Raw genomic sequence first — 24,155 nt, 5'->3', positions numbered from 1 at the left:
CGGCAAATAGATGAAGAAAGAAGCATTTGGAAAAATATAGTTAAAAGAAGAGACAGACTTATAGGCCACATACTAAGGCATCCTGGAATAGTCGCTTTAATTTTGGAAGGACAGGTAGAAGGGAAAAATTGTGTAGGCAGGCCACGTTTGGAATATGTAAAACAAATTATTAGGGATGTAGGATGTAGAGGGTATACTAAAATGAAACGACTAGCACTAGATAGGGAATCTTGGAGAGCTGCATCAAACCAGTCAAATGACTGAAGACAAAAAAAAAAAAAAATTCCTCCCAACTTCTTGGAAAGAGATTTCTGATTCCCCAGAAGGCTCACCCAATGAATCCTCAGCTTCTATAGGTATTAGTTACATTTCAGAAGAATCAAATACTGAACCTCACCTCATCACACAAGCAGAACTGAGTGACCTAATTTGTGACTTGTATTTGTTGGGGAACAACATGCAGATCTCCTAGGTTCACGTCTTAAATAATGGAATTTATTAAACAAGAATACTAAAATTTCAGTATATAGAAATCAAAAAAGAAAAATTTACTGAAATACTTTAGAAGAGATGATTTAATTTGTTCCTGTCATGATGTTAAGGGGCTAATGTCTGAACTGGACATTGAATATGTTATTCATGAATGGTGTTTATTTATAGATTCATCAAAAAGAAGCTTAAGTGTTGTTGCATAACTCGAATAAGTTTAGTACATGCTGCAGGAATGAAAGAAACATATGAAAGTATGTCAAAGATTTTAAAAGCTATTAATTATGATGAACATTCATGGCGAATCATTGCTGATTGAAAGTGACCTGAAAGGCTTCTTCTCGACCTTTCTTTTTCTTTTTAGCCTCTGGAACCACCATAAGGTATTACTTCAGGGGAAGAATGAGGATGATATGTGTGAATGTAAATGAAGTGTACAGTCACAGTTTGACAATTTCTGAGATGTGTGGTTAATTGAAATCCAACCACCAAAGAACACCGATATCAACGATCTAGTATGCAGATCTGTATAAAAGTTACTGCCTTTACTAGGATTTGAACCTTAGAACTATCGACTTCAAAATTAGCTGATTTGCAGTGATGAGTTAATCATTATACCATCCCGGTGGGCTTTCTTCTTGGTCTCCAGAGTGGCTTTACAGAATATATATGTTTCTTGTGTTTTTCGGATAATCAGACTACAGATAAACACTACGCAGCTAAAGGCTGGCCATAAAAAAAATCAGTTTACACAGGAAAGGAAAATTTGTCAATATCTCCCTTTTCGAAGAAGATTGGATTATTTTATCACCTCTATACATAAAACTAGGCCTGATGAAAAATCTTGTAAAAGCAATAGATAAAGAGGGAGACGGCTTTAAATATTTAGCTGAGGTTTTTTCACAATTACGTGAAGCCAAATTAAAAGAGGGAATAGTCATTTTGCCTCAAATAAGAAAATTAATTTGTGAAAATATATTTGACAGTAAACTGAATTCTAAAGAACTAGCAGCAAGGAAGTCATTCAAAGATGTTGTTACTGGTTTTCTAGGAAACAAAAAAGCTGAAAACCATGATCAGTTTATAAATTAACTCTTAGTGAACTTCAAAAATTTAGGCTGCAGAATGTCATTGAAAATTAATTTTTTACATTCTCATTTCGACTTTTCCCTTTAAACTTGGGTGACATCAGCAATGAACAAGGAGAAAGGTTCCACCAAGATATATTGAAGATGGAACAACGTTATTAAGGCAGATGGGATGAATCTATGATGAGTGACTGCTGCTGAATGATAAAAAGAGAAATCTTACCTGAACACAAAAGGAAAATATGAAAAAAGAAATTAAGATAAACATAAATCTGCAAAATAAAGGTAGGAATTTTAATTGTAATTATTATTATTATTTTTATATTCTATTATTTAAGAAGTTTCTCAGTATTTTAAAGGGTCATAACTAAAAATCTGAGGGTGATGAAGAAAAATTGATTTCATTTTAAGTTCCAGTATAAAAAATATATTCTAATTCACCTAATTTTATCTCAGTTCAAAATTATTTTTTTTTTGTTGGACTTGTGTTATGCAAATAATCTAATTTATATACCCGTATAGGTTAAATATTTCATTAACATTTGAATTAAGTTAAATCAAACTTACTGATTTGTGTTCTGTATTGAAACTTAATGAATCCATTTCTCTCCTCTGATGGGACCTTATCTTAAGTTTTGATGGCTGTTTCATCAGTAGAAGTTTCACCATTTAGCTTGATGATTAGTTTGGCAACCTCAATATCCATGGTACATTCTTTATGCCAGTAGTTGTTTTTAATTTCAGTTAAGTTTTGATCTCCCACCCACTCTTTTATTATTCCCCAAATTAGTTCTATTGGATTTAAATCCGGGTGATACAGGGGGCAGTCTAAGAACTAACTGTATGACCCTTTGCATTTAAAATGCTCTCGAGAGAATGAGTTTCAACCAGATTTGATACTTGTATTAATTGATGTAACTCTCTTTTAATCATCGCTTTATCGAAGGAAATATTCCATCTCTTTAGCCAGCCCTGCATTTCTGCTTTAAGGGTTCCCATACTTAGAATTTGTTTCTAATTTGCAACAATGGTATGGCACTTTATTGAGAACTACGAAAGAATTTGGTTTCAGTTTTTCCAAACGTTTTTCGGAAATCCATTGTTTGAAGTTCCTGTGGTTCATATTATTGTGGTGTGGTAGTCACCTGTTAGTAGTGCATGTCAATGAGGCATTTAGAACAAATCTGTTTTTTCCTTCTGTATGAATTATGATGACCTTTCGCCTTTGGAAATTGGTGGATGAAGTTCTTCACTGCTGTTGTCTTCCCACAATTTAATGGATGAGTGCAAAGTTAAAATGTAACTTTCTTCTAAATATATGATCGGTTTATTTTCTTCACAAAATTTCTTAATGTCTTTCAAATAAAAAATTTTCTTCATGGCAGTATCATGCTTCTGTCAACAATTTTCGGTTATTTGTTGTTTTCACCCACTTAAATCCTTAAATTGTAATATAGTCCGTAAACTTGTTTCTCTTTGCCAACTGAGATAATTTTGAAGTTTATTTCTTAATTTTTTGACAGTAGGTACTGTTTTATCTGTCAAATAAAAATTGTGAACGATTCTTCTGACAGCTGAGAAATCATAATTGTCAGTTATTGTAACAGGTTTTTATATTGCGATTTTTATCCAGCATATAAAAACACTACACATCATTTTCATTTGAAAATATGCCTCAGCTTCTCTTTTTAGATGCATTATTGCAGTAACGGATACACCAATAGCTTTACTACAATGAAGCTAGACTTGTTGCAAGGGAATAAGAAAACTTGTCTGATTTCTTAAATTTGTTGAGCTTAGCATCCTCCATAAATTTTAACACATATACAGTTTCTTTGCTCTGTCCATGCAGTTTTTTTTATCTTTTCTTTGCTTTTAATTACAGGATTCATTGTTAACAAAAAAATTGATTATATTGTTTCACATGAATACACGTAACACTGTTAGGCCGTATGACAAAAAGAAACTACAATCCATTTTCAAAACCCACTCATAATATATTTTAAAAACAGAAAAAATTTATAATTCTTATAAAGTTATAAGTCTTAAAAGTTATAATTCCTATAATATTTATAAATTTAAATAAAAAGTGCCCAAATAAATTAATTGAACTTGCCTTGTTACAGTTCAGATTGTAATCTTGCTGTCATGTAAGAGAATACTGAATACTTATTATTTATTGTTATATGTTGTAGTTGTTTATAAATCCAATGACTTACACACCTACTGTAATAAGTGCCAGATATTATAAATCGTAGTTTAAACATAACTTTAAATGCAAATGTAAATGTAATTAAGCAATGATGTCATTGTAAATATGATTTCTTAATATTATTTTTGTGATAACGATGTTTATGGAACACTTGCGTAACAGCTCTTCAACAGTTCTTCCCATTTTATGTTTCACGACAGAATGACTCATTGATAAAACCCAATTGGCATTAAAACACAGGGTAAATTAAAATTAATGAAAATAACAATGAATAAAACTGTTATAAAAATAAACTATAAAACTGTATCACACCATACAGATTAACACTATAACATAACTGAAATAGTTTCTTTCACTGAACTGAATAATGGTGTGATGCATTACAAATGATGTTATTGTTCGTTATGAAACATCAATAACAAAGACTCAACAAGATCTTTAATTGCTTATCATCAGCACACCACGGCCCCAGATAGCTTACCCTACATATGCGCACAAAGCAATAATTGCATTTGCATGTGGCAGTAGCAGAATGACTCAGCCTAAACTACTGAGCTCTTACTCTTACAGGCTGAATTAAAATTCATATCTACTGTATGGTTTCATGAGATGAGGTTTACACTCAATTAAATTTCACATAATCCAAGTTATTAAGTTTGTAAATAATGTATATTGCAGATTGACTAAAACCCATGCCTTAAACTTAATCTAACCTAATTTAGTTAGTGATTCCAATCTCACTCTTAAATTTCACTAATACCAACCAAATTATGATTTATATCAGTCTCCTCATATCATACATGAATAAAGACATTGCTTAGAACACTTCGGGGATTGTCAACAATGCCTAGACAATGATAACATTGCCTAAAATCATTAGACAATGTCAACATTGTATAGTCTGTGTCAACAATGCTGGATGATTGTAGTAGGTATTGTTGTCATTGCCTGATTTTGGTCATTGTTGGTAATATATATATATATTTTTTTTTCTAAAATCGATCCTTTCGAGAATCATATTCCTCTGCACTATATAACGATTTAGCAAGCTATATACAGTGTCAGAAAAAGTTTAAGACCACCCCAACAAAACAATTTAATTGTCTACTGGTCTTATACAATTTACTTAATTTACCAACTGAACTTTTTATAATATTGTACATTGAAAATGAAAAATTTTGGTAGTAATAAAATTTTTGTAGTTCAGCTTGTACATGAGATAAGGCTATTTTTTATATTTAGGCTTTCTGCATAAAATTGCATATTTTTTGGGGGGAAAAATTTGTAGCTCAAAAATGACTACAGGTAGAGTTGTGATCTTTGGTTTCCTCAGAGAACTAATGAAAGTCTTTCAAAATTACTGCCTGAAAAACATTAAAAAATCTTTGGAGATTTGTAAGCAGCTTAAAACATTTTGAAATTGTGACGAAAAATATGAAAAAGGGAAGAAATTCTCTGAGGGACTTCTAAATTTTCCTCCTACTTTCATATGGTAGTAAATTTTTATTATTCATGTCTGTGGAAGTGGATTGGCACATCTGTTTCATTGTTTCCCTCCTTTCAGCTGATTGTAATGCTACTGTCTTATTTTTGAGGTTATTGGTGCATGCAATTTGTGTTTGTGAAATTATGGGGAAGAAACCAATTTCAGATAAGATTAAATGGCAAATAATAGGTTTAATGAAGGCTGGTAAATCACAAAGACAAATAGTTAATGTTATATCAGTGTCTAAAACATGTGTTCAACAAACAATAAAGTGCTGTAATACCTTTGGAACAGTCATTGACTAACCTAGGGCAGGCTGTCCAAGGAGAACATCTCCAAGACATGATTGTAAATTAATTCAGCTATGTGAAGAAAAAAATGGAAATGCTAGTTGTAGTGATCTTTTAAGGGAACTGAAGGTCTCTTGTGATAATATCAATATTACTGAGCACACTGTGAGCAATAGATTGATTGAAGTAGGCGTGGGCTTGTATTTTGCAATACACAAACCCCTACTAAATGACAACCACAAAAAAGTCTTCATTTTTGCAGAAAACATTTAGGGTGGCTCAGAGAACTCTGGGAGAGAGTAATTTTCTTGGATGAATGTCTTTTTGAGCTATTTCCTCGATGCAAGGTTCGAGTTAGCAGGACAAAAACAGAAAAATTTCTGCCAGCTTGTGTCACTCCTGCAGTTCAACAATGTGGCAATGCTGTAATGATTTCGAGTTGTACCACATCTGAGGGTCCTGTAGAGTGTAAGGTATTTAGTGGAGCAATGAACAGTGGCAAATATTGTGAAACTATGGAGACAGTGCTGATTCCTTCTGCTCAAAGGCTCCTCGGGGAAAACTACATTTAGCAGCAGGACATTGTCCTGTGCCACAGATCCAAGGCAACCAGAGCATGGTTTGCTGACAAAGATATTGAGTTACTTCCCTGGCCACCGCGTAGTCCAGATATTAACCCCCATTGAAAATCTTTGGAACACCATGGCTTATCGACTGGCAAAGCAGAAATCAAGAAACTGAGCTGAACTAAAATTGGCTGTCTGTACATTATGGAATCAAGTGACGTGAGAAGAGTGTAGAAAGCTGATCCACTCAACACCTCACAGGATTAAGGCATGCAGGAGGGGGGGCGGACTCTCTGCTACTCAGTATGGCTTTTGCAGGAGATGCTGTGGCAGCGGTGTGTGAGGTGGCTGGCAGAGCTGCAAGAGAGGAACAGCGAGGAATTTCTGCCCTTGTCACTCTAGACATGACATGAGAAATGGATTTAACTGCATTTCTCATGTCGCCATAATGCAGGCCTTGGAGGAACATGAAGTGCCTTTGTATTTGCGATGAATGGTTCGTTCCTACTTATCGGGGTGCAGGTTTGAGTGTCGGATATCAGGAGAAACGGTTCTGTGGAACCTTCATAGAGGAGTACCTCAGGGGTTGGTACTTGGACTGATTCTCTGGAACCTGAGTTACGATGGCATTTTTTTGAGTTGTTCTTCTGCTGGATGTAATGATGTTTGATTATATCAACGACCTCACTTTGGTCATCAGAGCGAATAAAAAGAGAGAGAGGTTATTGACAAAATAAGAGAAGCATACACAATAATAAAAGATTGGATGGCGGTAGTGGAACTTACACTAGTTCCAGATAAGATGGAGCTGGTAGCGACTAAGAAGAGACCAATCCTCAAAGTAACAATAGAGGATAGGAGAATAGTGTCGAGGCTGGCAATAAAGCACCTCGGCATATGGATAGGTACCAGGTTAAGGTATGGATTGTGTACTTATATGGATAGGCACACAAGCAGTAGAGGCAGCTAATAAAGACGAGAGAACTGTGAGATTAATAGCCGGCCTCCTACGTAATACTGGTGGACAAACTATACATTCGAAGAGATTATTAGCGAGAGTGACGTATGCTACAATGCTGTATGGGGCAGAGCTTTGGGCTGATGTAATGAGATTTGAAAAATATCGTGGAAGATTAGAGTCGGTTCATAGACAATGTCTGCAAATCATAGCAGCATATAGAACAATCTCTAAGGAGGCAGCTGAAGTCCTGGTGGGTGCAATGCCAATGGATTTGGCTATTTTGCAGAAGAAGAAGCTCTGGGAGCAGAGGCTCCTGCCTTCAAGAGACAAAAAGTGCATAACATCCTAGATAACAGAAGAATTAATGGAGACTTGGCAGGAACAGTGGGACTGAGCCACTAAAGGTCAGTGAGCCCATCACCTTATAATATATATACATTATAATATACATTGAGAGTTGGTGTAGGAGGACCCATGGCTCGCTGGGATACAGTTTAACACAGTTACTGCCCGGTCATGGTGGTTTCAGGGCGTATAAATATGGCCTTGACCACATGGATCGCTGCGCTGACTGCAATAAGGTAGAGACTCCTGGCCACGTGCATTTCTCATGGGCGCTGTGATTAAGAATGCAAGGAGTTATTAAATATGTTAGGCTTGGAAGATATGTTCCATCCAGAGGACACACAAAACATAATGATAAAAGGAGTTAAAGAATGGAAAGCAGTTGAGAGCTATGTTAAGAAGGTGATGGATAAGCTACATATTTATGAAGAGTCCTGCTGGGAAAGAAGATGTCAGAGGGTGCCAAGGCAGATAGGTTTGTGACTGAGCGCTTAGACCCTGGGCATGTGGGGGTCATCTCTGCCATGAGGCAGTGGGCACTTCGATGCCTGACAGCATGACACTCCCCTTTACCAGATGTAATGCTCTCCATGAGCAGTCATATATGTAATTCTATTGTTTTTCTTATATATATATATATATATATATATATATATATATATATATATATATGTGTGTGTGTGTGTGTGTGTGTGTGTGTGTGTGTGTGTGTGTGTGTGTGTGTGTATAAGAAAAACTCAAAGAAGTTGCCGAAAAGTTTAGGATAATACAAGAAATCAAACTTGCATGTTACAAAGGAAATTTGGTAAATATTGAATTGCATAATACACATCTTCACTTAGTAAAATTTTTGGTAATTTTATTTGATTTAATTAGGACTAATAGTGATTTGTATTAATACAAACTTAATGATTTCAAATATAAAAAGATTGATAATTTGATAAAAACAAAGAGTAATTATAATAATAAAAATATTCATAATTATGTTAATAAAGAATATAATAAGGGTTTGGATTATTACACAATATAAGGGGATTTTCTGGGGAATAGTGATTATGATAATTTGCAATTCAGGGATATATAGGTGAATTCAGGTTCCTTTACTGATACTTGTCTTGACAAATTTAACAAATGTTGTCCTTGATAATCCAAGGAGTAGTCTATTTTAGCGAATGTGTTTAAATTTAATCTGAATAATAATGATTAGAATGATATTATAAGAATATTTTAATGGACTCTGCAATAAATATCAATAAAGTAAATCATAATGATAAAGAAATTTTACGTAATACCATTAGTAGTAAAATTCATGATAATAAATATAAAAATTTAGTTTACAAACCTGTCTTTAATACAAATTTAATATACAATTTGAAAAATAAATTAGATAACAATAATAGTATCATGTTAAAATCAGATAAATCAAACATGCCTGTCATCATGTACTCTGAAAAGTATAACAGTTTGATGGAACAATATATAGTAGAAAATAATTGTAAAGAAATTAATGACCCCCACCAAAAAAGTTTTAAGAATATTTAAAAGTCTAATAACAAAATACTGGAATATTTTTGATTACAATAATAATTTAACATATCACTCTAGATTGTACCCTTTTGAACCAAGTGCACCTGTATTAACTGGACTTCTGTAACTTGGTACACCTATTAACTTGGTACACCTATGTGACCTTTAATTAATTTCACAACCGCTTCTTCTTACATCATCTCCAAAATAATAGATAAAATACTTACAATCAAAATGAATTTAGATTATAAATATAATATAAAGAATGGATATGAACTTGTAAATAAATTAAAAAACTTAAAAATTACATCTTACTAACATACACATATGTTAGTAGCCTACCCATAGATGAAACAATCAACATAATAAAAAATAAATTAATATACAATCTTGAAGACCCTATATTTATTGATAATATTATTGTTGTTATTAGAAATATTTGCCAACAGAATTATTTTAAGTTTGATGATAAATTTTACACTTAAGAAAATACCTTACCTTGGAAATGGGCTTTCCATTGTCATCTATCATATCTGAGATTTTTTTACAAAGTTTTGAAAGTAAAATTGTTTATAGCATTACTTATGTTCATGATATTTTACTTTGGACTAGGTATGTTGATGATATTTCTGTGGTCTGTAATCCTATTACATACATATAATTAAAATTTATTAATTTTGAACAAGTTAAATTCTTACCATAATGAATTGAAATTTACTTTTGAAATTGATGAAAATAGGAGAATAAATTACTTAGATGTTGTATCAAAATTAGTAATAAAAATAAAAATAATCAATTCATAACTTCAGTACATAGGAAACCCACAACTAACAATACTACCATACATAGGTATTCAAATCATCTGTGGTCACACATAGTTAATACATATACGAACATGGTTATAAGAGCAATCAATTACAGAAAGTATAATGGAAATAATAATAAATTAAATATAGAAATAGATATTATAAAATAAATTGCTTAATATGATGGTTATAATGAATCTAGTAGATAATATACACAAAAAACAAATGTCAAAACAAATGCATTATTAACAATAATACATACTTAATATTAGTAAATAACACACAAAAAATTGACAATGTATGTTTAAAAAATATATATATATTTACTGATAATATTGTTGAAAACATAACAAGGGTTTATGATAAAATTTTTTTTAAACCTGCATACCAGATAAATAACCATTTAATAAAACATTAAAAAATAATATACATACTGTTTTGTGTGGTTTACACAATTTTTGTGGTATTTATAAAATAAATTGTTATGATTGTGACCACATTTATATTGGTAAAACTACTAGATCTTTTAAAAGTAGAAAATTGGGTTTCTCTAATGTTTCTGATCATCTTGTTAATAATACACATTCAAATTTAGAAATACTAAATCTGTTACTCATACAAATTTAGAAATACTGGAAATTAAGAAATACAATATTAATAATACAAATAATAGGGTTTTTGACATTTTAGAAAGATTTTATTTATATATGAGAATAACAGTAAATTAATTTAAATTTCATTTTATCAACCTACGTACAGAATATGAGGATAACACAATCATAAAATCTGCTGTAGATGCAGCACTTATTAAGACATGATAATTTATAATCAATTCTGTACAGTCACATAACTTTGGCTAGCTAGTCCACATTGATTTCTATTTTGTTTATTTATTTTATTTTGTTTTTATTATTGATTTTAGTTTTAACTTTTAATTTAGTTTTAGTAAATGATTTCATATTTATATATATGCGATTTTTAATTTTAATTTAAATAAAAAAATTAAAAAAATAAATTAAAAATATCTTTGCATTTAAAATTTTTAGTTTTATTTCTGTTTTTATTTTAATTTGGAAAAGGATCTTTTAACAATTTTAAATCTTAAGTATAGTATAAAATGATTTTTAATTTCAATTTTAATATGTAATTTGATTCGAATGATTTGAAAAAGTTATGTGGAGCAACTGATGATGCTCGTGAAAGTTAACTCGTGACAGCTAACTCGTGAAAGTGCTCTTGCATGAATTATGGAATAAGATAGGTTTCATTCTATTTTATTTTATTTATTAATTCTGTACTTAGGTTGATCAGATTAATAATATATATTTATAAATTAGTACTTTTTAAAATCCAAATGATCTGAAACACCTTAAGCTTCAGTTGATTTTAAAATTAGAACAAAACTTTATTGGAAAAAATGTATAATTTGATGATTAAATGCTGGTGCAAATGCATAAGAACAGAGGATGACATTATTAAGCACTTCCTCTTATTTGTATTAAATGTGTAATATTAGGATTGTTTTATTTTTTTGATTCTAGCAACTGGAGAAAAGGACTTTTAGCTTACCTGATGTATATTACTTTTCCCCTCTTTCCTTAACATTTATATTTTAAAATTTCAGGCAACTTATAAAAAAATGACTTCAGTATAGGATGTCTTTAATTTTTTTGGGCTGATAAAATTGGTATATACTCTATGAAATACCTATTTTTCTGTACTTTTTTAAAATTGTTCTGAATCAAAAGCGGAAATTAAGTTTGAAAGAATACACATGCACAAGAAAGCTATTCTGTCTGAATGTCATCCTACATGTTTCTTTAATTTTCAAGTCAAATATTGTGCAAATTGTTCTGTTTTGAATTTAAATTCATAGATTTCCTCGTTTATCACCTGGCCCACCTCCATAGATACAACAGGAATGGACTCCACCATATTAAGCATTTAATAAAACACTTGTTTATGACAATTGATAATTTTCCCAGTACAAATACTCATACATATGCCTTCTTTTACACCCCAATCTGTATTTCCCAAAAGAAGGTGCTGTCACATTTCTCATTTTTTTATTACTGACCCTGAATCTGTGATATCTTTAGGATGATTAAAAACCATGAAAATTAACTTTTCTTGATTAACAGTCAAAGAAAGCCCAAATATTTTTTTTTTACCATTCATTTTACAATATTTATTCTTCCAATTGTCATAAAATTGCTATGATACAGCTACTGACAAGTCACCTACAAAACTCAGTATCATCCTCTCTTTATGTGTTCTATTCTCATTCCAAACCATCCTTATCATAAACTGAATTCATTTAAATACTGATGAAACAAATAAGATCGTTATTTACAATTCTGTGATATTCAGATTTTAATTTCATAATATCTGATTTAACAGTTTTAGTTTTATCATCCCAACAACTTTTCTAGCTAATTTGCTGATATTTGTCTTTTAAAAACTGTATTAAACCATCTCAGTTTACGTTACCATAACTAATCTTTTAGTATTGTAAGTAAGGCAGCACTGCATTTATACAATCAAAGATCTTACTGAAATCCAAAAATTTCATGGTGATTATTTATTTTATCACAATTAATCCAAAAAAGAAGTTGCTGTCATTTCCTATTTTTTTATAATTGATTTTGTGATAAATTTTAAATGATAAAAAACATGAAAAGTGACTTTCCTTGATTAACAGTTAAAGAAATTTATTGATAAATTTCTCTAGTATTGGGCTGCCCAAAAACTATAATTGTCAAATTTTTTTAATGGTATATTCAGTAAATTAATTTTTAACTTACAAGCCATTTGTATCCATTTCCTAAATATATGGTCTTGATTTAGCATTATAAATTTATCTACCTTTAACAAAATGTTTCTGGTACTTCTGATGTCTTTTTATTATGTCCCATTACAGTAATAATTAGTGCATTTTCAAATAAAATTAAATTTGTAAATTAAAATTAAAAGAGACTGATATGTTCACTGAAAAATTTATTTTTTAATTATAGGAAAATTTTGAAGGATTGCTTATAAATAATTTTCTGATGAGTTTCGTTTAATACTTCCAGAATTTAGAAACTTGGTAAAGTTAAAATATTTAAGTTCTGTAGTAAAAGCCTAACAAAGATCCTCCTCAGTGAAACTGTTTTTATTCTGATACAAGTGCTTTCGGCGAAATACTAATCTAAATGATTAATTAACATAATTAAAAGAATTTAAGTTTTGTTGTAATAATCCAGATGAGATTTACAGAAAATATGTTTATTTGTTTTTAAGCAAAGGAAAGAATACCAATTAGTTAAATTAAAAATATTCCTGTTAGAAGTATTCTTCAATATTAGTTTTACATGATTGATATGTAGATGTCATAACTTTTGTTTTGATTATATTTAACAGTAAACATAAGTGTAATTAAACAAAATCTTTTTGTGTATATATAAAAAAAGGAAATTTATATGATGTATTATTAATTATTTATTACGTGTCTTTAATCAGTGCTCACTACAATAATATAAAATTTTAGTAGTAAGCAAGTACAGAAATATTTTTGATTATTATGTATTATTGTCTTAGTAATTATTTATCATTTGTCTCTAAAGTAAAATAGGAAGGAAACTTGTTTCTCTTAAAATTTTTGCCACATATATTTACAGAGTAATGTGTAATTCATGCAATATAAAATGTTTTAGTTATAGAGTTTTAAATTCTGTGTGGTGCTTGGAATTAAAAAAAAATTGTTAATCATTATTTCAACAGGTTAGAATGATTCTGTTATTTTATATGAAGTATTTAATAAATCCTCAATACTCTGTTGTATACATTTATTTTATTAATTTTTGTTTTTACTTATTACAAGATATATAAAGTAGAGGTACTAACATTTACTGTGATAGAGGAAACAACATCATCATAAAAGATATGTGTTACGGTACATAAACTAATTTTAAATACCTGCAAGTCACTCAGACTTGCAGAATTTTCAGGTAGAAAGAAACTCTTTTGTGGTATAGTAACATTTTTTAGGTTGTATCTTAAAAAAAAATTTTAATTACTTTTTCAAAAGATCAGATTTAAAGAAAAATTAAAGTTTATAGTAAATATTAATCTTTACTGTAGTCAAATCTCTACATGAATCTTTCAGATCCTATGATTCTAGGGTTTGAATAATATTTTTATATAAATGTGTAATTTTTAATGACAAAGATATATATAGAGTGGCCCATAATTATGTATATAATGATGTTAACAGATATGTAGTAAAGAAACTATCAATTTTATTAACAACAACTTAATGGAAAATGAACATAAGCACTGTAATCTCAAACCTTACAAGTTTTGATCTCTGTTCTCCATGGCATGGTTCACCAACACACTATCCAAATAGGTACGTGGCTGGAAACTAAGAACAATATTGTCACAAGCAACTTGACAGTGCATACTGGTATCCTGTGAAACTCTTCTGTGATAGCTGTCCATAACTTGGCCAATGTGTGTACTGATGTAGATACACTTTGTCCATTAAAAGACCTCATAAGAAAACGTTTGGTGGTATCAGATTGGGAGACAGCTGCTATTCCACAGGCCCATGTCGACCGATCCAGTGTTGCAGGAATGTTTTGTTCAACCACGGTCGCACTGGTAAGGCATAATGTGGCAATGCTCCATCGTGTTGTCATGATAGGTCAGTAATGCCTAGTTAGGCAAGCAATAAAGAATACAGTGACTGTAAACAATTTTAGGTAATTTTCTTTAGTAACGTTATCAAAAAAGAACAGACCAATCAACCCACATTATAAGAGACACTGCTCCATACCATGACATAGAACTTTTGTCATGAGTAATGATGGTTACATTAGGGCTTTCTTGCCAACAATACATACAGTTGTGACAGTTATACTTCCCAAATGATGTGTTCTTCCAAACATGGATTTTCCTGCAGCAGTTTTGGGCACTTGTATACAAATTGCATGTACATATCCAGATCATCGTTGTTAAGAGAATTTATCAAACAAGGATGATATGGCTTTAATTTCTGGTTCTTCATTATCCTCTGCAGTGTTGAGCATTAAATGCTCAGCTCTCTGGACATACGCCTTTGTGATTTTGGATCCCAGGGTAAAAGGTAATTCAACACTCAAGTTGCATTATCATCGTTATCTGCACTTCAGGGCTTACCCCCTCCTTTTGCTTGTAAAACACTATCACTGGTATCAGATTTCTTGTTTATTCTTGTAATTTTTAGCACAGAGGAGCTATTACCTCCAAACTCAACCACCATCCTCCGTTTCACCTCCACAAAATTTGTTGCAGAGTACAAACAGCCACAATGTACACGCTGTTCCAGAGACAACCGATCTACCATTCTGTATGGCATACACTAAGAATTAATTATTCCTGTGACCATTATCCCCACTCAGGCTACCCAGTGATGCTGTCGTAAAACATTTTTTTCAGTATTTGAAATACTGCAGTCAGTGAATCATCATATACATAAATTTGGGCCACCCTGTGGTTATCAATACAGTTTTCCATTTTTTTCGTAATTAATTTGTATTTCAAAAGTACTCAGTCAGATTACAGTTATTTATTCTTGTTTTGTATTTTTTATCATTAGAATTATGACTGATTATTATTGTAATTAAATTATTAAATTGTTTTTAATAAAACAGTGTTATAATTTTAATTATGTAATCATGATTTCACTAAAGATTGCAAAATTTTATTTAATAATATTTAACACGATAAGCCTTTCCTATGTTCTAGGATAGACTTAATATGGTAGATAGGCCAATTTTAGCGGTTAAAGTTTGAGTGATAAAAAGGGAAATAGTTTGATAAGATCGCAAACAGGAGTAAGAGAAATAGAATTGATAGCAAGGATAAATGGTAGTGGTCAGATGTAACAACAGTGGACTCAAGAAGATGAATTAAGAAAATTGTAGAACAGAGATATTGTAATAAGAAACCTGAGAGATGGATTAATATTGAAAGTTTGGTGGAAAACTGCATGAAATCAGAGAAAAATTTAAACAGGTTGAAATATTTTTAGAGGCATACATTATGAATACATTGTAAAAAAGCATAAAAATAAAAACATTTTACATGGTTATTGTTCATTGTTTTTGTTTGTCTAATGATTGTATTTATAGCTAACCTTCTCATTTGTGATCTCACATTAGGAGAACATTTTTATTAATAAAAATACAATATGCCTGAAGTATCAGGTTTTAATGTACTTACATGCTGAAATAGTGTCACAGTTAAAATATACATTAAGTCATCATTTTGATTAGTCACTAATCTCTGAAATGTCATTGCTATTGTTTACTATCTTAAATGATTTATTACACTGTAGTTTTTTTTTTTTATATTTACTGGTGTGATTGTAAAAATATAGCCTTTAGAGCCTATTTAATTTTGTCTTGTGTTTTTTTCTAGAGCAATTTCTGTTAGGATGAATTTTTAACCATCAGAGCATGTATTTCTCAAGTGAACATAATCATGTATTTACAGAGGCTAACATCATTAAATTTGAATTGTGGAAGTCATTTTTTTTTTTTTTTTTAAATTATAAACATCTAATGTTGACAAACTGATCTCATCTTGACTTATTTCAGTAGGGTTAGAAGAGGTATTTGTTTGAACTTGTCAAAAAAAATTGCCGAAATATGAAATGAAAGCCTGTTAAATGATTACTTTAATAATCTTTGATAATTAACTCATCACAGTAAGTCTGAATAATTATAAGAGTAAATTATGATATGTGAAATTTATATCATCTGAAAAATGTAGAGCAGTGTGGGGTTTGAAGCTAATCTTTTTGGATGATTGGCAGAGATATCGTTACTATTTTTTTCATGGATATTGATAGAGAAAATACTATTCTTTACTTTAACTGTTTTAAAATAAATATGATTTTTATTTTATTTTTTATATAGAAGAAAAAATAGTATTTTATAACATTTTTTCCATATTTTGTGCTTGTTTTTTCATTATCTGAAAGTTTCTCTTTGATACACTATGGATTGTGACATGTGGAAATTTATTCCAATCACACTGTATTTTTATTTTTTTTTTATTAGTTTGAAGTTTACTAAGTAGCTTCCTAGTTATTGTGAAAATAAAGGGTGGTCTTATGTACTAATCACTTTTTATTTATTTTTATTTTTTTTGTAGCAGTTTCATTTATTTAATTGGATTTTTCTTGAAACATCTGAAAAAATCTGGAAAATCCCCTGTTTTGATTATGTCAAGTTTAATGCAAAATTACATCTCTGAAAAATGTGAAAAAAAGATCTAGTTATATAGCCTGTTAACAATATTTTTTCATTATCCTTGCCTGCCTGGTGAGAGGTGTTTCTGGGGTTACTGTTTTCTGTTAAAGTAACAGTTAAATTAACTGTTACTATAATAGAGATAAAATTAAATTTACAAATTATTTTTTATAATTGCTGCAGAAAGGAAAATGTTGTAACGACGTACAACAGCATATTATAACATTGTCTTTGTAAATGCTATTGTGGACTATGTTCACATGACAAGGCACAAGATAATCATTTACTTTTGCTAGTTACTGCTCTTTGGCTGCACTGACATAGGATACTTAATCATACTTTTATTTACAAACATTTAATTTTCAATATAAGAGGTTGTTTTTACACAAATTTACACAATTTTTTTTTAATCCAACTTCTCAAAACAAACAGTTTTTAATTTTTAGATAATGCTCCTTTTTTATAGTTACTATTATTTAAAAATTGTCTGGTAGCTGAAAAACTGTTGTTGCAAGTTGTAAAACTGCTAATTTTCCAAATAAAAAAAGAAAAGATTTGTTAAACAAAATAGTTAAATCTTTAGATTTTTTTTTAGCATGTCATATGGGTGCAACACTTAAATTAAGCTAAAAGTAATCTGAAATGGGTCCTTTCTTTAATTTTCTTTTATTTTTGATGATGAATGAAATGAAATTACATAGGATAGCAGAAGAGTGATTGGAATATAGTTATTGCTACAAAATTTACAGTGTTATTTCTATAACTGTTGGGGGGAGAGCAACAATGAAATTAATGTTAGTGATGCTTACTTATTCTTTTGATAATTCTTTATAGGTTGATGTTGAATGGAGTATACTTTTACTTCTAATGAACTTATCCGATAATCCTACAAGTATGGTATTGCAAGAGGACATTACTCCTCTTCCATGTTTAACATTACCAGAAGAAGAAAGAAAAGAAGGTGATATTGAGATAAAGGAACCTGATGTGAATTGGACTGAATATCTGAAGGAAGGATTGGAAAATTTTGAGCTACCTAATGATGAGGTTATTTCATTTTATTGTTATTTATTTGATTTTACATGGTATTATGTTTTTCCTCATACTATTTAATATTGTACTTGAGTCAGTTATTATGAATTAATAAGTGGATCCATTCATTCATTTATTGAAAATATACCAGTGTGCAATATTTATATTTATTATCTTAAATATTTTTAATCAGGTTTTTTTCATCTTGATGTAAACAAATTCTTATTTAGCATAAATTAGTATTAAGAAATAAATGAATATATAGATTTATAATCTTAATTTATTACACTGTATTATTATTATTATTTTTATGACTGCATAGGATCACTTTAGTCAGTCCAATATCCAAGTCTTGTCGATGGGACTGTTTGGGCCTTGCAGTCCTCCCAGTACTTTTTCATCTGATCTTTGTGCCCTTTCTAGTGTTTAAAACACTGGAAGGTGTTTTTGTTCTTGATCTTCTTGTTTAATTTTATCTTATCTGTGGTGTCTTCTGGTATAAGGCCAATTTCTTTCAGATCCTCTTTTATTTCAGTGATCCACTATCTGCATCCTGTCTTGGTTTTTCGAGTTGAGATTGTACTGTACTAACTGTTTCAGAAGTTGTGAATCGTGCATCCTCAAAGATGTTGTGTCCACAACATCCTTTGGACGTTGAATGTTTAGATTCTTTGGATGTTGTGTCCAAAGAATCCTGGTCTCCCCTTACGCATGGTATCAGTGATTGGTTGTAACTCTTTGTGCACAACTTTGTTAAGCTTGATCCACCACCGCTCGTTTTTCTGGTACTTTTATTGATGCAGGTTCTTCCAATTCTTCTTTCAATTTTCAGTCTATCTTTCTTTGATTGTTCAGGTTGAAGAGTATTTCTGCTGCATAAGTGGCTTCTGGTTTTAAAACTGTGTTGTAATGTCTTATTTTTGCATTTATTGATAGGCATTTTTTATTGTAAGTGAACCAGATTGATTTTTGAGTTTTAGCTAGTTTGTTTCTTCTTATTTGGATCAAGGTTTTTTCGTTCAGGTTGTTTGTTATTATTTCTCTGAGGTATTTAAATTGGGTTACTATTTTAATTTTATTACTATTCATGATTACTTCTTTTAATCGTGTTGGTTTTTGGGACATAATTTCTGTCTTTTTGAATAATATCTTGAGGCCAATTTTTATTGCCATATTTTGAAGTTCTAATATCTGTGATTTAGCTTTGTTGATGTCATTTGCTAACAGTGTTAAGTTGTCAGCAAAACCGAGACAGTTAGTTTTGATTTTTCTCAGCCTATTTTTACTTTTGGGGGCATTTTTGAGCTATTTCCTCATTACCATTTTTAGAGCACAGTTGACTAATAGTGGTTAGAGCACCTTGGTGCATTCCTGTTTTGATCTCAAATGATTCCAATAGTTCGCCTCTGCAGTTTACCTTTGACTTAGTGATTGAGAGGGTCATCAGTTTTATCATGTTCATTGATTAATAATAATAACAACAGCCTTTATTGAAATAATATTTACAAACAAAATTAAAATATTTGACAAAAGACTCTTTTGTGTAATTACTCTTTGGTGTATGACCGTTAGAGGGATTGTAGAACTAAAAAATCTTATAATTAAAAATTAAATTCCTGAATCAAAGAAAATCTATATTTCCAAGCCTTTTAACAGTATTTACTTAATATTGGCCAACCACTTCATTCAGATCCTCCATTTCCAAAAATTCCTTGTTAAAAAACTGTAGCCTCATCCCGTAGAATAGGACAAAATGCACAATATCCTCCTCTCTTTGCATATTACACATAGAACAAAGCCGAGAGTTAGTTGAAAATGAATAATTATTCAGAGATATCAATTCGGCTCTTGCTTTAAAAAACTAATTAATTAAATTAAAGTTTTCATTATTGTATACATAATTAACTGCCAAGTCTAGTTCTTTGAAAATTAGGCTACTGCAACTGTTGTTCAAAATACCTATGTAATCTGACTTCATCTTTATTTTTAATCATTTTTACAATAAAATTCACTTTAAATTTTGGGTAGACATAATTTTGAGTAGACCTTAGTATAATTTTTTGAGTAAAAGTATAATTTTGGGTAGACCTTATACTTTTCAACAAGCTCTTTCCATTCATCATAAAAATATATTCTTTTTTCTATAATATGCCTTACTAAAACAATTTGGACACTTTGTTTCTGGCAGTTTCAGACAATGCTGTACGTATTTTAAATGGAGTCTAATTGTATGCAAAAATATAGACTCCAGTCCGGTTTCCAGATACAAACCATAAGCTGGATTATTCTGGGGTAAACAAAACACTGTTTTAATAAAAAATTTCTGCCTATTGTATATTCTACATCCACAACTTCAGGCACCATAAATTATTGATCAATACACTGCATTAAAAATAACCAATGTTTTCTCAAATACAATATTATCAGTGCACAACAGATTACTAAATGTATTCAAGGCTATTTCGCCATTTGTAATCTTTCCTTAAAATGCATTTCCAGAGATAATTTTGAAAGTGTTACACCCAAATACTTGTAACTGTTTACAACTTCTATTCATTTTTTTCTGTACCACCACTTTTCATGTTTTGTTAATTTTCCCTTTCTGAAAAACCATAATTTTTTATTTACCAAGATTTAACTGTAAATTCCACTTTTGGCAGTACAGTAGCAGTCCACTTATCTTCCTCTGTAATGAAATTGGATCTTATCTAACATGACAATATTATCAGCATAAGTTAACTTTATTAAAATGCCTGCTATGTAAACTCCCCCTTCCAAAACCATTGTCAGATCATTAACCAAAAGAGAAAAAAGGAAAGGGCCCAATGGACAATCTTGTTTTACACCCGTTATTGTTTGAAATTTTTCCATTAACCCATTAGAACTCCATATTGATAAGATATTACATATTGATAGGAGCATAACTATTTTAGATGAAATTCCAGTTCAAATGGTTTATAAAAAAGTGCATATCGATCCACTCTGTCAAATGCAGCAGACAAGTCAATAAAGGAGTACAGTTTACGATTCTGATGCCATTTACTTTCAATGATACTAACTAAATTATGGATATTATCTATTGTACTATAATCTCTTCTGAATCCGGCGTGGCATTCCTGCAATATCCCTCGTCCTGCCCAGAGATTAAGCCGATCTAATAACATATTAGAGAATAACTTTCCGATAGTATTTCTGAAAGAAATACCTCTGTATTTCTCTACCTTACTTAGATCTCCTTTTTTATATAATGGGAATATTATTGACATCTTAAAGCATTCAGGCACTTTAGCAGTTTCAGGCACTTTATATATTTTATTTTATAATAGATATTCAACAATTTATCCAGTTAAACAGAGGGAGCATTCCTAAAAAACTCATAGGGTATTCAATCTTTTCCGGTGCCTTATTATTTTTGTTTTTTTTTATACTGAGCAAGTCTCTTTAATTGAAAGGGAGGATCCAAGGTTTCATCAATAAAGGCACACAGTAAATTATTCTACAAGAACCAATATTTGGATTCAAAAGCTTACTAAAATACTGCACCCACTCCGGACCTGTAATATCATTCGCAGAACGAAATATTTTCTGTTTAAAACAGCCAACTTCCAAAACTCTCCAGAGTCTTTCATTTCTCTGAATTCAGCTATACTGTCCTGCCATTAATTTTTTCCTCTTTTTTCTTCACAATTCTTGGTAAATTTTATTAAATTTTAGATATTTGTGCTTGAAATGTTCTGAATTATTCCTTTTATACATTAGGAGAAATGTAAACACTTTTCCACGATTTGTGGCACTCCATATAAAAACCATTCCTGTTTAAAATTTGTTACATTTGTAGCTTTTGGACTTTCTCCATTATTTATTAATACATCTGTAAATAAGTTTGAATCATGTTTTGGATCTCCAGACCAAACACTTTTCTCTAACTGTTGTTTTACTATATTTTGGAAGTTTTTTCCTTTCTCCACTTTAATTTTGGGTGAATTGGTGTTGTGAAATTAAGGATCATTATTGATCAAAATTTTACAGTTATTGGCAAATGATCTGAGAAGTATTCCTGCTATACTTGAAAGTTATTTATAATAGTTCAACATCTGTCTCTGTGATATCAGTTACTGAGGCATCTTGCAATCCAATAAATGTTACTTTCCCACTGGTATCTCCTGTAAAATAATAATTTAAAATGATTATTGAGTCTTCAAACATTTTTAACAGGTTCTTTCTATTCCATTTAAATCTAGTCTTTTGAATTTCTAGAAGGGATCAGATTCTCAAAATTCTCAAATATATCTAGTGGAATTACTTGCTCCAATACCAATCAACTATTAAAATCCCCAAGCAATAGAAACTGCTCATTTTTATACTCTGACAAGAGAATGTATAGTTTTTCAAAGCCTGAGTGTCATGTTTCACAATTTAAATAGACAGGTACCACATGTACACTATAGGAGGAGAAAGCCATTTTTATAACATTGTAATTACTGAATTTAACAAACTTTATACATATTTTGTACACTTTTTAATTCCAAACACACAGACGCCACTTGCTCTATTAAAGTTGGATGTTTTAATTTTGCAGGAATACACAGAGCATTAAAATTATCTAATCTATTCTTAAACATTACCAAATTCTCATCATCCAAAATAAAAGTTTCAAACAGAAGAAAAGTTTCATATTTTCATAAAAACATTATGAACTCTAAATTATTCATTTTACTTTTTAAAGTTTGTATTTTTGGAGCTGATTTTTTAAGGTTTTGTAGTAGTTTCTTGACTGTGTTTTATTGAATTCTTCTTCTATTGACTTCAGTGTGTCTTTATGATGTTGTTGTTTTATTCTCCTTAGAGCTTGGGTGGCTTCTTTACACTGTATATAAATATTCTTTTTTTTTATAAAATTAGTTTTTTTACTGTTAAATATTATTAGTAACAGAATCCTTTCTGCCTTAGAATTTTGGTTTGTTTAATTATATAAGAAAATACAGCAAATCATATGATGGAACTTATCTATTTTAGTTGTCTATGAAAATAGAATTGTTGCAGAAGAAGGTCTATAGTCTTTTGATACTACTATGATGTATTAGTACTATCACAGAAAAATAAGAGTATATGCAGTAAGAGTAGTAGTTTACATGGGAAGTTTTCTTTCTTCCTGCTAAAAAAGAAACTTTGAAAGAAAGTACTTATGAAATATTGAGAGTAATTAGCATTTCCAATATTCCAGAACAATTAGGTAAGCTAAATGTAGGGGGGGATTGTATAAATTACATAATTTTTCTGTTTATCCATTTAAAAATATAATTTTCACATAACCCTGAAAGTACAACTCACTGGGTTGGTAGTGGTGAATGCATCTTCGCAAATCAGCTGATTTTGAAGTCAAAAGTTTCAACGTTCAAATTCTAGTAAAGGCAGTTACGTCTATATGGATTTCAATACTAGATCGTGGATACCAGAGCTGTTTGGTGGTTGGGGTTCAATTAATCACACATCTCAGAAATGATTAGCCTGAGACTGTAGAGGACTACACTTCATCTACACTCATACATATCATCCTGATTCATCTTCTGAAGTAATACCTGACAGTGATTCCTGGAGGCTAAACAAGAAAAGAACCCCTGAAAATACAGTTTATGTAATAGCATTTAACTATGCCTCAAAATCATTAGATTCAGAAGTCTATACAGGACACTTAGCATTTTAGTTAACATATTCTTGATATAAAGATTATATTTTAATGGTTACACTATTATCATGACTTCAGAAATAGTATCAACTTTGTTTTGAGCTCATTGTTATTTATTTTCATGATATAGCATGGTTTATACTTTATTCTTCAAATGAGCTCACTTGCAAAACATTTTATAGAATCAGATCTTACATCCTTTTCAGCCTTGGCACACGCTTTATTTAAAAATTATATGGCTTGGATAAAATTTTTGTTTAGATTCATTGATTGCCTGGTTATGTTGCTGGTTGCTTCATTCAGCTAAAATTGTATGGATTGATTTCATTTTTCTATTGCTATTAAAGCAGACAAAAGTTCTTCGATCACTTTGACATAATGCTTTGG

The 24,155-nt window shown here is 30.5% G+C and overlaps 1 protein-coding gene across 1 annotated transcript in view; it reads left to right on the top strand.

Moving 5' to 3' along the window:
• The window catches only part of Grip128 (gamma-tubulin complex component 5), a 108,349-nt gene that overhangs the window by 10,355 nt on the left and 73,839 nt on the right, over positions 1–24,155 (top strand). The window contains exon 3 of the mRNA XM_075370170.1: positions 17,885–18,097. Coding sequence (XP_075226285.1) covers positions 17,885–18,097 — 213 coding nt within the window. The remainder of the gene's footprint in view (positions 1–17,884; positions 18,098–24,155) is intronic.

The sequence above is a fragment of the Lycorma delicatula genome, chromosome 1, assembly GCF_047948215.1.
Source record: "Lycorma delicatula isolate Av1 chromosome 1, ASM4794821v1, whole genome shotgun sequence".
In the NCBI taxonomy this organism is placed as follows: Eukaryota; Metazoa; Arthropoda; class Insecta; order Hemiptera; family Fulgoridae; genus Lycorma; species Lycorma delicatula.
The sequence above is the reverse complement of the archived record's forward strand: the minus strand, read 5'-3'. Positions and strand labels throughout refer to the sequence as shown.